Source organism: Harpia harpyja, chromosome 20, assembly GCF_026419915.1.
Source record: "Harpia harpyja isolate bHarHar1 chromosome 20, bHarHar1 primary haplotype, whole genome shotgun sequence".
NCBI classification, from domain to species: domain Eukaryota; kingdom Metazoa; phylum Chordata; class Aves; order Accipitriformes; family Accipitridae; genus Harpia; species Harpia harpyja.
Window position 1 is genome coordinate 19,127,972 of NC_068959.1, and position 18,222 is coordinate 19,146,193.

Genomic DNA, 18,222 nt, shown 5'->3' on the forward strand with positions numbered 1-18,222 from the left:
GCTTCAGGATCTTCTTCTGAGATAAGACTAACTGGCTTTATGAAGACCTGAACCTAGCTGCTTCTTCGTATACTGCTAAAAGCAGAGGGAAACGTGTATTAATTTTTTATAAGGTTTTAAAGAGCTCAGCCTTCTCCTACACCAAACCAACCTGAAGTTTGCGTTACAAATTATGGCAGGTCGTGCTTACCAAAAGTCCCAGTTAATCGCAGTTCTGTCATCTTTAAAAACAGCTGTAACACTGTATAGTTACAGCCACTTGTTTAGAAATGGCTGAATCTTAAATAAACAGTTTAGGTTAATTTAAAATGACACTCTAGTATCTGTAACTGAAAATCTCTGAATGCTACCAGCTAAAAAATGCAGATTAAGGGTTGATGTCACAATCTTAAATTATTCCAGCCTGAGGTGGAATAATTTGCTGTCTATCAGGGAGCACAGATGGATAGGCAAAAAGAAGCTGTGCAGATACACGAGTTTGTAAACATCTGTCAGCTACACCAGATATCCAAATACAAAATCTAGCACTTCAGGCAGCATATGAGTATGTGACATTCAACAGAGGGTTTACATGAAATTCAGCACAGACAGAAGCAAGTCAGCACACCCTGGAAGGTAATAATTAATGAAATGGATCCCCTCCTCCCTGCAGAAAGGAGGTGTTTCATTCATCAGGCATTTTCAAGTGTTGCTGCAGTTAACTGTTCCGCTTCCAGTATTTAATGTAGCCAAGCCTTAGACTAGGCAAAACTGCTCCATCCCGTGAGACTTACTGCTTCGCTATAGGTGAGTCTGTAGCAGCCAGCTGGCATCGCTTCTCCATCCCTGATGGATGCCAGCTCACCCAGGAGCACGGTCTCCCTTAGGATAGATGGACTCAGTTCTGACAGGCGAGACTGGACCTGACTATTATAGTCCTTCACATAAAAAATTCAGATACAATGGTAATTTGAAAAGAACATGTTCTGTCATGCTAGAATGTGCCCTCAGATTAGGGGAAAGATACTAAAATACTGTTTGAAAACATGCTAGTGTAGGGCAAAATCTTTCACTGTGAACAGCTCGTGTGCAGGATGTAGCTGCTGCCCGTGTTCCAGCCCTGTTGTGGTTACTCCCTAGTGTAGCACAAACATCTGCTTTGTGATCCTCTCGACTGCTTGAAAGGCAGTTCACTACTGGGTAAAGGGAGGAAATTATGAAAGTAAGCTTTAGCTTTGAAAAGTCCACTTTGCACCGCTGGTCTATGTTACTGTGCTATTAACATATGACAACTTATTTTAACAGTGAAAAAACCAGAAAACTGCAGTGGATCTGGTGTAGTAAATTTAATGGGCGCGTTGCAGGTGCTTGTTGTTAGCATTAAGCTATCATCCTAAATGTATCCTTCAGAGTGTGTGCTCATGTTTCTCTTTCAGATACAAAGTCAGGTTTGACGTAAGTTAATACAGTCTTATTTTATGATTATTCCTGCTGGCCCATGATTTGGACCTACTTCAAGTGAATCTCCCATACTCAGCCCTTTGGCCAGTTTTAAAGACATACCCAGGGAAATGCCAAGCTCCACGCTCCCTGTAACTGTTCCTTTTTCACATCTGTAGCCATCCCTTTTCCATCCCTTCTGAATATTGGGAGAAAAGACTTTCCCAGCAGGACATAACCTATAACTGATAGGAATACCCTATGAAAGATACACTTAAATCATATTTCAGTCCATCAGCTGCAGGCATGTGATAGAAATGATAGAATTTTCAATTCTCGGTGAGGCAAAGAAGGTGGTCAGCAAAACCACCACTATGGACTTCCGGAGGGCTAACTTTGGCCTCTTCAAGGCACTGGTTGAGAGAGTCCCTTGGGAGACGGTCCTGAAGGGCAAAGGGGTCCAGGAGGGATGGACATTCTTTAAAAAGGAAATCTTAATGGCTCAGGACCAGGCTATTCCCATGTGCCGCAAGTCGAACCGCCGAGGAAAACGACCGGCCTGGCTGAATGGGGAGCTTTTGCTAGGACTTAAGAAAAAAAGGAGAGTTTATAATCTCTGGAGGAAAGGGCGGGCAACTCAGGAGGAGTACAGGGATCTTGTTAGATCATACAGAGAGGAAATTAGAAAGGCGAAAGCTCAGCTAGAACTAAATCTGGCCACTATCGTAAGGGACAACAAAAAATGTTTTTACAAATATGTTAACAGTAAAAAGAATCCCAAGGAGAATATCTATCCTTTAATGGATACAGAAGGGAACGTAGCAACCAGTGATGAGGAAAAGGCCGAGGAACTTAATGCCTTCTTTGCCTCAGTCTTTAATAATGAGTCCAGTCATCCTCAGGGTACTCCACCCCATGAGCTGGAAGGTAAGGATGAAAAGCATAACATACCCCCCTTAATCCAGGAGGAATTAGTTAGGGACCTGTTACACCATCTGGACACTCACAAATCTATGGGACCTGATGGGATCCATCCAAGAGTACTGAGGGAACTGGCAGAGGTCCTTGCCAAGCCACTCTCTATCATCTGTCAGCGTTCCTGGTCAACAGGGGAGGTCCCAGAGGACTGGAGGCTTGCCAATGTGACTCCCATTTATAAGAAGGGTCGGAGGGAGGATCCGGGGAACTACAGGCCTGTCAGCTTGACCTTGGTACTGGGGAAGATTATGGAATGGTTTGCCTTGAGAGCACTCACATGGCAAGTCCAGGATAAGAAGGGGATCAGGCCCAGCCAGCACGAGTTCATGAAAGGCAGGTCCTGCTTGACCAACCTGATCTCCTTCTATGACCAGGTGACCTGCCTAGTGGATGAGGGGAAGGCTGTGGATGTTGTCTACCTGGACTTCAGCAAGGCCTTTGACACTGCGTCCCATGGCATACTCCTCGAGAAACTGGCGGCTCATGGCTTAGACAAGTGTACTCTTCGCTGGGTAAAAAACTGGCTGGATGGACGAGCCCAGAGGGTTGTGCTGAAGGGAGTTAAATCCAGTTGGTGGCCAGTCACAAGTGGTGTTCACCAGGGCTCAGATTTGGGGCCAGTTCTGTTTAATATCTTTATCAATGATCTGGATGAGGGGATCAAGTGCACCCTCAGCAGGTTCGCAGATGACACCAAGTTGGGAGGGAGGGTTGATCTGCTTGAGGGTAGGAAGGCTCTACAGAGGGATCTGGAGAGGCTGGATCGACGGGCCGAGGCCAGTTTTATGAGGTTCAACAAGGCCAAGTGCCGGGTCCTGCAGTTCCGTCCCAACAACCCCATGCAGCGCTACAGGCTTGGGGAAGAGTGGCTGGAAAGCTGCCCGGCAGAGAAAGACCTGGGGGTGCTGGTTGACAGCCGGCTGAGTATGAGCCAGCAGTGTGCCCAGGTGGCCAAGGCGGCCAACGGCATCCTGGCCTGTATCAGAAACAGTGTGGCCAGCAGGAACAGGGAGGTGGTTGTTCCCCTGTACTGGGCACTGGTGAGGCCGCACCTCGAGTCCTGTGTTCAGTTTTGGGCCCCTCACTGCAGGAAAGACATGGAGGTGCTGGAGCGTGTCCAGAGAAGGGCAACCAAGTTGGTGAGGGGCCTGGAGCACAAGTCTTATGAGGAGCGGCTGAAGGATCTGGGGTTGTTCAGTCTAGAAAAGAGGAGGCTGAGGGGAGACCTTATCGCTCTCTACAACTACCTGAAAGGGGGTTGTAGTGAGGTGGGTGCTGGTCTCTTCTGTCAGGTGTCTGGAGATAGGACGAGAGGAAATGGCCTCAAGTTGAGGCAAGGGAGATTTAGGTTGGATATTAGGAAAAATTTTTTTACTGAGAGGGTTGTCAAACATTGGAATGGGCTGCCCAGGGAAGTGGTTGATTCACCATCCCTGGAGGTATTCAAAAAGCGAGTGGACAGGGTACTCCAGGGCATGGTTTAGGGGGCATGGTTGATGGTTGGACTCGATGATCTTGAAGGTCTTTTCCAACCGAAATGATTCTATGATTCTATGATTCTATATACTAGTTCATGGTATGCAGTGTGTCACCTGGACAGCAGGATTGGATTTTTTTCACCCATTTATGCCTTAATTTTTCATAAAAGGAAACAAAAAGGCCAGACCCAATTGAACTATTCCAAATGGAGATACAAGATTGGGTCCCTCACAATTTTAAGCTTCAGCAGTTGAATCATGACATTTTAGTTATTAGTGTTTATTTAAATATATATAGTGGAAGTACGTATAAATAGGGTGAAATGCTATATTCTGTCAACAAAAATCTGGAGGAATCTAGCCTACGTAGGCTGAAAGAATAGCTTGGTCTGAGGGTAGCTTAGAAGGCTCAGAGCAGAAAGGCTGTTGAAACGAGCTCTGCTTACGTTAGCCCGGTTTCAGGGACTGCCTGTGTTCTCTGTCTGATGCCCTCTTCTCTCTCCGCCACCCTCCCTCCTGCCACAACTCCTCCCCTCATCTACACATGTAATGAAAATTAGCAACAGGACGGAGAGAGCCGAGAGGGTGTCCGGAAGGAAAGCCGCTGTCATGTAACTCGGCCCGTTATTTGGTGCTGGAGGTCGAAGCTACCCACGGCAGCTGCAGCACCAGCCTTCCGCGCTTTTCCTGCTCCCGAACAACTTGTTTAAAGCTCTTTGTTGGTCTAATGTAGTTTCATAATGCAGGGGGACAAGATGTGCGATTCTCAAATCTCAACTGATTTACTGTTTCTGACAGTTAGATATTTTTAGTTTAGGAATGATGGGCTGGTTCTCACTTTCATAATAAATAAAGGCTTTAGTTTTCTTATTTCATCTGGAAATTTTAGCGTTGAACATGGAAAATACCAATGTGAAAGTTAGGCTTTCTAGTAAAATAAATATTTTAAAACAACAGATTAAAATTTAAGGTATTTAATAATCTTGGGGCATTTAAATCTTCCTCTTATTATTAGTAAATGATGATCCATTTATTGATATAGGAAGAATTGATGATGAAAGAACTGAGAACTCCAAAGGACATTTAAATTAGTAACCACAGCTCCTAAATTAAGAGCGGACTGTCTGAAGCTAGAGCTACAAAAAACCTACCAAATTTCATATGCTAAACAATGCAAAAATCTGAACCTTCTTCAGATCTGACTGGAAAAAAGGACTGTTATTACCAGCCAAGTGTTTGGTTAAAAGCTATGCAAGTTCTTGACCATTCTAAATCCTTTGTAAAGGCATACATACTGCTGTCTCCAGTGTTAATACAATGTTCTTTATGTTAAAATGTGATTAGTGGCAGCAGAAGAAAATATTCATCCCAACGTATGGGAGAGAGAAATGAGTTACGGGGCCTGCAGTGATGCCAGTGCTCTCTCTATTGATAACATGGAGCAGCAAAAAAAAAAAAGCCTTTTTAATGGAAAGGCAGCTTCTTTTCCAGCTTCTTTTACAAGAAGTTTTCAGAATGAGGGTTATCTTGACTGACATTTTCCTCCTCCACCCAAGAAAGAAAGAGGCTCTGAAGGAAGAGAAGCTCTGAAGAATTAATTTATTGGAAGAACAGTTCTTTATTCTTGCCTGTTCTGTCAATAGTTCCTTTTGTAAAGAACAAATGTGTCAGGAGAAACATTATTGAACCAGATAAAGTGACGCCCTATGTTTAAGATAAGAGAACGGAGGCAAGGTTGCCATTTTGAACTAAGTAGAAAATAGATTAGCTGTTCCCCCGCCCCCTTCCTTTTTAATGTCTCTTTCCCCACCTTGAGACCTTGTTTTCTGCCTGAGTCAGCGTGAGGACTCGAGTCTGCCCCACGCCTCGGGCAGCTGGCCCGGCTGCTGGAGTGCCGCTGCGTTGCAGTGGGTCTGTGGCAGGACCTGAGAAGTCATTTTCCTGAAGCAATATGTTTCAGTTTCTACTGGTATTTTCCACCTAGAAAACAAAAAATCTGTGTGTTTGATCGGTTCTGCTTCTGTGCGGTATGCTTTGTTGTGCTGTTGAGTTGCTTTGTGCTCTCCAGCCAGATGATGAGACTTGTGGCAAAGGTGGAGTAAGGAGGGTGTACCGGAGCATGGGTTTCCCTCTGACACCTGCATGCGAAATACATGCAAGTCCACCTGAACCCCACCAGCTGCTTCTGCTGCCCAGTAAGAGGGGCTGCAGGTCTCTAGCAACGGCATGACCAGGGTTGGGTGCTGGCTGGAAGGAGCTGAGGCAGTGGAGGGGGTGCCCCAGTCTCAGCCTGTATCACTGTGGCTTTGCATACGGACTTTGCTCCTCAGTCAGCCCCTCTGTAAAATGGGATGGTAATACTGATGTAGCTCAGTGGCACACTTTGAATGCTCTGCAGTTCTCAAAAGAAGTGAAATAAAAATGCAGCCAGTGCTGTGGCTGTTGGCTGCTGAACGCTTGCCCATGTACCCGGGTCCAGCTGATGGCCTGGGAGCGAGCAGGGTCGCTCCGGGGCAGCGGTGCTGGCCATGTAACTGCCTTCATCTCCCCGTTTGTAGATGTTATTGGGCAAGATCTCATCTTCAGAAAATTGCAGTTATCATTTCTGTACGTGTTGCCATCATAAATACAATTTACATGTAAATGTGTATCAGCAAATGAAATATGAAGAAGGCGGCACATTATTTCAGAGCCTCTTTCAGAAGCCGTAAGAGTTTCTGTTCCCTCGTGACCTGAACAACTCAGGGGAGCAACAAAAATGGGCACATACGTGGAGCCGTGTGTCAAGTGTCTAGAAACTCTTTCCTGCGTGGGTTGACCTGTTTCTCCCGATTACGACAGAGTCACATCACTGATCACGTGAGGTCTGAAGGAGGAAGCGGTGGATGTCACTTGTCAATGTAGAAGAAAGCTGTTCTGTATCACGTGAAAATAGTAGAGAGGTGGGAGAGGGAGAATTAAGTGAAAATAAATGAAAGCCTGATACCTCTGTCCAAGAAAGAGTTAAAGTCTGGTACGTCACCAGTGAACAGTGGTGTTTGCTGAGGCAAAGCTTCATTGGAAAGTAGCATGAGCCTTGTCTAAAGGAGCTCTGTTGCCTTGCAGATGAGCCTGCGCAGGCTGCCTCCCTTAGACAGAAGTCCTTTCCAGCAGGGTGGTCTCCTCGCGCTTGTTTGCGGGTGCAGTCTCTCTTGGAGTGTGTCAGCAGCACTGTAAAACAAAGAAGGATCTGGAATGCAAACGGCCTGCTGTAGGCTCATGCAGAAGTAGCACAGGAAACCAAAGCTGCGGAGGAAAACAAAGCAGAAGCAGCAATAGTTGTGAGAGAAGAACACGGAAAACGGGAAAAGGAAGTTTAAGGCTGTTAGCATGGATTTTGGTGCCCTTCATCTTGGTGGAATTAGGCTCAATAATCGCTGATTGTCTTCTGCCTGTGCTGTAATGCACTCCTGACAACCTTCAACAGGGGTCTTGACATGATAGATAGGTTTGCCCCGATTTTATGCATGCAATTCTTAATGCCAAGCTGTATGCCTTGGTTTTATTTTTTTTTTAATCTTTGCAAGAAGTGGGATGTCTAAGACATCTGCAAAGACAACACAATAGGATTCCAAATTGTCCACCTCTGCAAGTGATAAACTTCCGTAACTTCACGAGAGGCATTAATCACTGTTCCAGAGAGCTCACGGGCAGATGGTACAACCTTATTCGTATTAGTGCAGTGGTACCACTAGTCCCAGCAGTTCCTTTAAACAGAGGCAACTTTGTGTGAAAGCATTAACGCTTGGCAGTGTTGTAACTGTCTAGTTTAACTGAGAGGAAAGGGTTGACCCATGAAGAAAAGAGACATACATATGTCCAGGTACGAGACCTAGCTAACTCTTGAATGCAGTGTTGTTGCCTGCGCGGCTAATGATTTCTAAAATGATTTCACTTGTTCATTAATCCTTAGAGTCAGAAGTGAAAATACAAACGTTTGACGGTAGGATCTTGTCAGAGGAAAAAGCTCAGAAGTGGGAGGGAGGCTTTTGCTGTTTCCTGTCCTGGTTGGCCAATATCAAAGCACACAATTAATAGTTACTGTTACGTAGATTGCTTTATATTGGCTTTGTTTTTATGAATTATTCATTGTATTCCTTGCTTATTTCAGTACTGTCTCTACTACTTATGCATAGATGCAAATTAGTGTTTCCCACGTGAATTTTGGACATTTTGGTCTTCTCCCATATTTAGGCCAAAAACTTTCCTAAAATATTTGCTTTGCAGTGAATTTGCAAATTAGTAGCGATTCTGGGCTAGAGACCTTAAAGACATCCTCATGAATTGTTTGATAAAGGTGGAGTTTGAAGGGATGGCACTTTCCTCTGGGTCAGTTGTGAACTTGTCTCTGAGCATGCTCTTTTTAGACTAAGCATCACAGTGAGAGTCTCTCTACGTGCATAGCACTTTTTCTAAGAAATACGGTTATATCAGTCACGGTGCTCTGACTAAATCACAGCTTGAGTGAGTTTGTTTAATTACTTTAAAAAATGCTTCTGTCCTAACACCTGGCTTTTTTACAAGCTGCAGAGATGAAAACCTGTCAATGAATGAATTATAAGAAATTGTAATTATTCTTCATGTTTGGAAAACAAGCCCGCATTAGTGCTCGTGAAGAGGTTTTGAATTGTTTACATTGGTTCCAAAGCAGTATAGAACTGGTTTTGTCCTATGAATGATGGCAAATAGTTTGCCTGATACATAAACCGTGAAGTCAGGTGAAGAATTGGCCTTTCCCACGCCAGACCGTATGTTCCTAACCTGAAAGCTCAAATGATTTGTGGATATCTCTGTTCCAGGTGATTTGTAGTGCTAGGATTCATCTTTTTCATTTAGTGAAACATGCTGTTTGACTTCGCCTTGGTCAGTTATTACAGGCTAGTTTGCAGTGTGGCAGCTCTCTGGAGACCCTGCTCATAGCTACTCATTGGCCTAGAAGAAAGGATTTAATGATTTTCTACTTCCTCTATGTTTGGTTTTAGGGTGTAGATATTTTATAAACGTGAGTCAAACTATTTACTGGTGACATTTTACAAATTTTCACTCTGTTTAATCTCTGAGTAATGTTTTTAGGTTTGTATGTGTTGTGGCCTTTGGCATTTTGGACTAACGTATCTCAAGGATATCTTAGAGCATTTTATCTTTAAATGGATTCTATAGTTATTTTGTAATTTCTTTTTACAAAAATTGTGCCAATCCCTAAAATAAGTCCTGCCCTTCCTAGCTACACACACCAGAGGTATATAGAAGCACAGCAAGACCAGAAGAGGCCTCAGAGGGAGAATACTCCACGTGGCATTAGCCGAAGGCTCTGGTTACATGCCAGCCAACGAGAAAAGTGAATTATGTAGCTTCTGTTTGGGTGCCAGTAGAACTTAATTGTATGAGCTGATAGATCTCAGTGCTTTATAACGTTGATGAAGTGGCTTTATCCCTGCTGTAGAGCTCTGTAAAGTAAGTCACAGAAGTAAAGTAAAATGTCTAAAATCAGAGGGTAGATTTGTAACTGCAATGGAAATGGTATAGATTTATAGACTTCTTGCTGTAATCACGATTGCCTGCATCGAAATAGGAAGCGTTCCCTTCAAGTGCCTTGCCGTGTCGTACACAAAGAAAGGTGGATGTGAGAAAACCAGAATCTTGAAGAGCAGCTAGGGATTAATCTGAAACTAATATAGATTACTGGTCACACACGTATTGCTCTCCTAGAAGTAGTGTGACAATGGGGCAAATCCTTGTAGTAAAGTCAAAGTCTGTACCTTAAATTAACACAGCTCTAAATCTCAATTCATATTTGTTTTAACTTCAACTTTTTCTTTACAGCCGAGCTTTGACAATCATTTTTTTTAACTTTCTTCACCTGGTAATTTTGGTTATGGAAGTACTTGTTTGGAAGAATGAATTTTGTAATACCATGCTCATACATGAAATCTCAGTGATTTCAGCATGGTTAGTAAAGGTTTCATTAATATTTCCTTTGCACCGCATCACACAATATAACAACAGTATCCATATTCATGTAAACTGTCTATGAATTTTCTTTCAGATGATGTCAATCCTAATGAACACCATCATTTTTGAAGACTGCAGAAACCAGTGGTCTGTGTCAAGACCACTGCTTGGACTTATACTTCTCAATGAGAAAGTGAGTATTTAAGAAATTCTGCCAGATTCACTCTTCACATGCCCAAAGAGTTGAAATAATTATTTCACATAGAAGAAAGCTGCCTGTGGCCCTTCAAATCCCCCATCTCTTTCCTTGGGACCTTGCTCCATTGTGCTCACATTAGGAGAGGAGAGTAGGGTTCAGCTCTTGTGCTGTGTAAGTACTTTACAGATTAGTTCACAGAGGCTGAGTGGCTTCATTTTGATGAAAAATCCTGTCAAACCTTTACTCCAACTTTTACACCCAACCTTAGATCATGCAAGTATGTAGCTAACCTTTTTCTAATAAATTTTATGTCTTCACGTTTCCAGAATTAAGCAGAAATAGAAGTTGTGCAAGCTCGTTTGGCTTTTAGATAGAAATATGAAACAAGAACACTGTGGAAATCACATCAGAAAAATTGCTTCCTAGAAAAATAGTTAACCAATTTCTTCTTCTGAAAGGTTTCACAGGAACAACTAGCTTTGGGGGGTATTATCTGAGTGCTTACACTTAAGTACTCGCATTGATTGCAATTTGGATCGTGTGCATCTGTGGCAGATTCTGTGAACCAGGAAATACTCTGCAATTTGCCCTTTCAATAAAATCTGAAACTATGAATTTGGATATACCCATCATGTTTCCCTGGTGACTTAATAGAGACAATATTGTCTGAAATGGAAACCATCTGAGTAAATGAATGCGAGTTGATCTAAATGTGTGCATTTTTTGTATGGCAAGGCATTGTTTCTGAAGATATTGACCTGTTGTATTCACCATACTTCAGAGCCAGCTCTAACTTTATTCTGAATTGCTTTATCTCTTGGGCAGTCACAAGCCTCAGTGTATTACTGCTTTGGAGAATGAATTGTCTATACAATAAGAGGGTGCTGGAAAAAAAAAAGACACTAAGATTAGCAGCAACCGCATACATTAAAATTCAAACTGAAATCCCAGCTATGGAAGGAAACTAATAGAAGAAGAAAATATATCAAGAAGAGAAGCGCTGTCTCATCATTCACCTGTGCTGAAGGATCCAATTTTAGCCATATCCAATAGCACTGTCATTCATCTTCTTGGTGTGTTATTGTGATTTAAATCCAAGCTCTATAAGAGAGAGCAGTTCTTTTAAAATGATTGAGAGGGAATAAGGGCAAATTCAGTGTTTAGGAAAACTTTATGACATCACAATATTATACTTTACAGATGGAAGCAATATTTCCTACTTTGGAAGGAAAACTAATCATTTTCTATCTGCTCTGAGTCACTGCATCATTATAAAAGTGGGAAATAAGTAGTTCTGTGCATTCCCAATCTTGTTCAAGACGACACTTTTGTTTATATAATGCTTCTGATTTATAGCGTTTAAGTATTAGCCTGGCTACATATTAATTATCTGGTTTTGATGCTTCAGTATAAGAAGAAATTAAATATTTCACTTGAAGATAAAACCATGGAGCTGTAAATCATAAGGAATAAGTTTGTGACTGGCAGAATATTCTTTTTACTGAAATTAGACTACTTCTAATGATTATGTGTTTTGCTTAGCAGACATGGATATGTACAAGCACCTTTACTTACGAACAAGTCTTGTATTTCTTCCGGAAGGGTGGAGAACAGGACATAGAATTTACAATATTTGTATTGCCCCTTTTGCATCGAGGTTATTTATTTTGTGTTCAGAAAAAGTAGGGCGCGTGCTTACATGTGGCTGTAAAAGTCATCTTTTCTTGGCTCATTTCAGTGCACTGCTGGTTTATTTATTGGAAATGGGTTCCTTTATTTCAGGTAGGGTCTCTGTCTCTACAGTTCCTGAGATAGCAAGCACGCATTTACCATGTTTTACTGCTTGTTCTCTTCTTTTGTTTTAATGAGATCTTCTTTGCCTATAATTCATCTCAAAGGGTAGGTATCAGGCTTACTTGGAGACTCAGAAAAATTGGGATTTATACTTGCCTGCACCAATAGGGGCAATTATGCCAAAATGGGAATCATACTCAGAGCCCACCTAAAAAAAATGCAAAATATTTGAGACAGCATCAGCTTAGTATGGAATGGGATGGTTGCACGTGGCTCCCGACATCGTTTCCATACTGAAGTGTAGCGGCAAGTTTAATTTAAATCCTAGGGACAAGCGGTTGGCAGAAAAAGCCCTCTGTATCCTGATAATGTGGCAACCGTGTCTCCTTCTTGCTTGCTGTTGTCCTTCAACCAGCGAACACAGGCATTCGAGTGTACAGGCAGAGGTGATGTTATTGCAGAGAAGCCCTAGAAACCCCAGGGCTCAGAACAGCTCCAGAGCGTTGAGCCAGCAATGCCATGGGATGCTGTGCTCATTAATGGCAGGCCGAGATGTTATTCCTTGCTGTTACTTGAGGATACTGTTAATACTTTCCATTACGAGGTTGACTGAAGTTGTTCTTGGAAATGCCTTTTTTCTAAAAATAACTTGTGGACGCTGGATGAGATCTCAGGGTTGTGGCCTTCTCTACGTTGAACTCTGCATTTGTCACCTGGAGACAGGGCTTCTGGGCACGTGTCTGTTGCAGGCAGGTATTTCATCTTTTACACCAGCTCCCAGGTGATTTTCAGTTTTGAGTTCCTAAGTAGTTTGGGACCCAGCTATTTGATCAGCTGCTGCCTTCGCTTCCAGTACTGCTGCAGCGGTCAGCAAAGATGCGTAATACAGGATGTTTCTGGTTTGAGAGGAACTAGATTGAGGGCAAGTAATTTGCCAAGCAGACATTAAAGCAAACGCTTTCTGTAATCCTGCTGAGTTGTCAGGGCTTAGCGTTAGTGTTTCAGTTTTACATTTTCTTTTGTTATCCCATATTTTTCTGTGTGTACGGAAGAGCTGTAATTTTGATGGAGCAGATGTGTGTTTAATTTGAGATTTGTTTAAGGTTTAAACCTCTTAAAGGTTTTTAAAAAATCTGGCAAACAAATCCCAGACTTCTGTGCTTTCTGATACTCTGCATGACACCCTACAAGTTACATTAACTTCAAAAGTGTACTAAATTTTGCATACTAAAAACTGATTTTCAGCCTACCTTTAGCAAGTTATCTTGTTATACACCTGAAATTTGGGGAATGCCCGCGATATTCCTCTTGACTGCAATATCAGACTGCTCAGAAACTTTGCCAGGTACTTGGGCAGAGGTTCATCAGAATGGTTCATTCTCCTCTGAATAATTGTCTGTATCAGTGCTTATACCATGGATGTGCTTACGCCCAAGGCCATAAGACTTTGACTGACACAGCCAATATAATAAAGACTAAACAGGATTATATGACTTGCTTGGCTGTAGTAGTAGGCTAGTGGATAACACTAGAGGTCCCCTCCTGTTCCGTATTTCTAGACTAAGCCAAAATTTTCCTAAGGTGATAAAAAGTTCTATTTTAACTAGTCTATAGGTCTGCCAGAATATAATGGGAATAGTAATATAGAAAATCATATAGATACTTAGCTTCTAAAGAAACGAAGGTGACTCTGTCTCATCACAGCACCAAAGGGATTAGAGCCCACAGCGAAGTGCACAAATTTGCACCATTCTGAAAAGACTTGAAAAGTAGTCAAGGATGTTTGTGCCGCCTCTTGTAGGTGGTTTTCTGTACTGGAGCTGGTTGGGCGGCCAACACCCGCTGGTAAAGTGGCACCTCACCCGTTACCACTAAACTTCAGTCCTGATGTACAACTGATCTGCTGGTGCAGTTAGGAAGGCAGCATCTGAAACCTGATTCAGATAGACCTCAAGAGCCCTCCAGGTGTAGGTGAGTAACTCTGGGTTTAAATTTCCAAACCTCATCTTTAATATTCTCTGCTTTGCTATCCTAGTACTTCAGTGAACTAAGGGCAACCTTGATAACCAGCCAGCCTGACAACAAACGTGAAGTCCTTGACCACTGCTTCAGGAATCTTATGGAAGGAGTCGAGCAAAACCTTTTGGTAAAGAACAGAGACAGGTAAGTTCGTAACACATAAGCAAGCTGAAAAAATAAAAGACAAATGGAAACTTCAACTGGAAAAAATTCTAACATAGGAAGTATTCCAGGTAGCCTTAAACTGCAGTTCCTTTTGAAAGAAAGATAATACCCTATCAAAGAATTCATCCCTAGGTTTAACAGTTAGAGCCTGCACTTTTGATCATTATGTATTTTCTTGGTCAGAAATGTATTTCCTAATTGAATCCCAAAGTCAAGGTTTGCCAGGCTGGCAGCTGCTGCTTTTTCACTTGGGAAAAACTGCCTCATTTCAGCAGGTGAGCCTTGGAGCTTCCTTTTTCCAACCTTAAACCCCTCTGATAAAACACTCACTTTGGCCTCCAGCAGTGCTGTCACTCTGACAGAGCCTTTTCTTGCTGGTGTTGGGGTCAAGCAACTGCTTGTGAAATGGTAGAATGAGAAGGGATCCAGTGGGGCCACTTAGGCATTGTAGATAAATGAGGCGAGGATTATTTTTTTCTTTTAACATGAATCACAAATTCACCCAATCTTGCCCTCATTTGAAAAATAGAATAGAAGACTTCACAAAAGAAACGGCGAGTTTGTCTGCATTTAATGTTCACACTAGTGTTTTGTTACTAGCTAGCTGCATTTTCTCTTCCATGTGCGTTATTCAGCCAAAGCAAACCGTGAAAAGTAGAGACACAATCTAAGTCCAGACTGTGGAACTTCCTGGGAAGCTTGAAACAAACTGGAAAGGGATTTGGAGAGAAGTGGTGGCTAAAACCATTTGGTGATTTTATTTCTCTGACTTCTTCTCTGTTCGTTGGTGTGAAATTTATGTTGAACTTATTTAATTCTTAAATAGTTTTGCATTAATTATGGTCTCCACAATTTTGTTTCATTTTCCTATTAAATTCTGGTACTAAAGGTGTAAGTTCCTTATGGCCTGACTGTGGATGGTAGCCAGAGACAGGGGAATTTGGAAGCAAACCCAGAGAAGCGCAGAGATCACATCCATGGCACTAATAAATCAGACAGACTTTCTGTGTAACTTGTATTATGGATCAGCAGAGAACCTGGCGAAAAGGCAGAGAGCCACCAGGAAGGAGGAGAATGCCTGTTAAAACAAAGAAAAACTGAGCTGACAGTGGCAGGCTGTAGGACATAGTCTGACCTTAGAGCTGTAAATGCCAAGGGATTTCATTTGCCTCAACAGTCCTTCAGGATTTGGAAAAAAAAAATTAAAAATGAAAAACTGAGTAAAACTCATTCTTATAACTAGGTCCTTTCTAAGTTCCATATTTATTTATGTTTGTTGAAGGCAAGCAGTCCTTAAGATAACATTGTTTTCTGAGAAAAACATACTTTCATGTGCATTTTCTCTGAGCTGCCTTACTCTGAGAACTCCAGACCTGAAGGACAGAAAGGGCAGATCATCCTTAGATGATCCAGCCTAGGCTCAGGGAAGCCGGATGGGCAGGCGGCCGAGCTGCCCCAACACCTCCGGGCAGGAGGGAGAGTAGCTGGGCAGCGTGGGGAATCCAGCTCTCTGCTGTCTGTGCTCTCCCTGTTCAGGGCAAGGACGGAGGCTTCCATCACTTGGGCTGCCAGCAGATACTAGGTTTGGCAAATGCTAGATTCAAACATCCGTGGATTTAGCGAGGATTTTCATCTCGAAGCGCTGTGGAGTACTCTCAGATAGGCAGTGGTGCGGAAGCTCTCGGAGAGCTTTTGTGGAAGTGCAGGCAGGGAGAGATGGGTGCAGGTGTGAGGGGGATAGAGAGATTTCGGTCGAACGAGCAGCTCGTCTGTCTCAGTAGCATCCGCCTGTCTAACTTGGGAAGACTTTTAAGCCATCACTTCCCCAACAAGCAGCATGAGTTAATAGGATGGCTTTTCTGTTTTCAGCTCTTGATTTGTAATCCTTCGCAGATTTATTCTGTGGAATGGGAGGCTTCTTTTAACTGTGATTGTTTAAAATTGAGCAGAAATCAATTTCCATTAGTAAGGAAATAAGCACAAACGTAAAAAATTATGAATAGAATAAAGAATAAACTCATAATTGCATCCTGTATTTCCACACACAGCAAGCTCCAGCTTACCACACTGCTGCTAGACATACCCATAAAGTACAGTACAGTGGAGGCAGGCAGGAAGGATTATTACCCCTGGTCCTGCAAAGAGACCTTTGCTGAGATCCCATCAGTTTTGCAAGCACCTGTCCTCACAGTCCTTTGCAGGAAGGAGCCCTAAGGAGCCGTTCTTCGGGAAACTTTATAGCTTCGCTATAGTGAGCCAGCAAAGTCTGACACAATCAAAGCGAAGAGCATTGAGGCAGCAAACAAAAGAACATTTGAAAAACCCTAAATGGAGGGTGCAGTATATGCCTGGCATTTCAATCTTTTTTTGTGTGTGTGGTTTTTGGGTGGTTGTTTTTTTTTTTAAGTCCATACATGAGATGTGATACATGGCAATTAAACTCTTCATTTCAGGTAAGGATAGACCAAGGGAGTAGATCAGATTTGGGCTGTCACATAAGCTGAGTCAGAGTTGTCACAGAAGCTGAGTCAGAGTTGTCATTCGGTCTCAGGTGTGATGCCACCCGGACAGATTTCACGTCCTACACCTGCCAGTAGCGAACTGTTGGGGAATAGTTTTGTGAATTCATTCTGTGCCAGATGGGTGATGGTACCCCGCGTTTCACTGAGAGACAGGTTGAACTCTGACACCACTCATGAGAGAGGAAGGTAGGTCTGGGAGAGTCTGGCCGTGATGGCCATCTGGACATGTCCCAAAGAGCCCTTTGCTGGAGGTTTGGGAGAAAGGACGTGTTCCGAGTCACGTGAGATGGAAAGGTTTCTCGTTGCATTCATTTCCCAGCTGACTTTTAAAATGTTTCACACTGTTGGTAGGCTGAGTTTATAATGCTGCCCATACGTGTTTATATGCTCACAGTTATTTTATAGGACTGGTTTTTGAGGGCACCTAGTGATTTTGGTTGTGAGTTTTCCTGTTTTTATTTCAATTTAAAATTTACATTATAATTATTCTTTTTACCGATTCTTGAAATACATCTCTCGCTATCAGGTCTCCTTTAACCAAACATTTGGGTTTTCTTTTTCCCAGGTTCACTCAGAATATGTCAGTCTTTCGAAGAGACATGGCTGAAGCTCTGCGCAGCGAAGGGGGCCTCGGATCCTGGCAGTTTAGATATGATGAGTTGACAATGACTTTGGAAACAGACCGCTGACTAATAAACCAACTCTGAAAGTTTTTGGACCCTGTTATATTGTTAGATAGATTTTTGACCATTGTGAAAACTATTTTTTTAAGATATCTTCTGCCTTTTTATATCTCTGGCCTAAATGCAAGGATTTATAATAGTGAAAACAACGGAAAATCAGCCTTAGTTTGAAGAACGTTTTCAGCCTTTCTTATCAAAATTTATTTTCCTGTTATTTTATCTTTATGAAACAGTGTAGAAACAGTACTTAACCAAAGAACAAAATAAATATGCATTCCTTCTAAACTTGTATCAGTTAATGATTCTCAGTTCTACACATAATAGTAAATAATATCACATCAGTTAAAAACTCAGAGCTCACTCTGAGGTCATATTTGTTTGAAAATTAGATGAAAGCCAATACAAATTTTATATGACATCTTTTTGAAATAATAAAATTACTATTTTTCTACAAAACGTTACATATTTCTTTTCAGCACTGGCGGTTAGTGACAATGTGGACAGCAAAGTAGAAGACTAAAAATGAGCGGTTTAGGCTATAAAGTATAGCAAGAAAATTGAGAATGTTGCACGTAATAAAGAGATGATGGAGCAAGCCTTAATGAAGTACCGATGATATTTTAATTTCACAAGTACGTATTTTGCAGGTCTTTGGAAATTAAAAAAAACACAGAAGAAAATAAAGTTGTTAAAATACTGTTTGAAAAGAATAATATCTATCCACCACTACAAAAAGGAAAGCAGATAGTTACCAAGACTTACCGCCCATATTTAAACGGCGTGTGGCACAATCGCATGCGTCTGAAACAGCAAATTCAGCAGATTTGTCTTCACCTCCCAGAGATCGTAAAGAGTTCGGTGTGTACCGGAACAAAATCCCGCCTCCAGTCCAAAGCTCGCACTTGCACTTGCCACCCAGGTTTTTGGGGAACAATTAGTATTGTTCTGTGGTGGGCAGGAGGTCCTGTGTGGGC

The 18,222-nt window shown here is 42.3% G+C and overlaps 1 protein-coding gene across 2 annotated transcripts in view; it reads left to right on the top strand.

Annotated features, from left to right (window-relative positions):
* Positions 1-17,533, top strand: part of RANBP17 (RAN binding protein 17) — a 166,580-nt gene extending 149,047 nt beyond the window's left edge. For both annotated transcript variants that reach the window (XM_052772235.1, XM_052772236.1), the window contains 3 exons: positions 9,961-10,059; positions 13,895-14,022; positions 17,131-17,533. In XM_052772235.1, coding sequence (XP_052628195.1) covers positions 9,961-10,059; positions 13,895-14,022; positions 17,131-17,254 — 351 coding nt within the window. In that variant the 3' untranslated portion in view covers positions 17,255-17,533. The remainder of the gene's footprint in view (positions 1-9,960; positions 10,060-13,894; positions 14,023-17,130) is intronic.
* Positions 17,534-18,222: the final 689 nt, after the last annotated feature.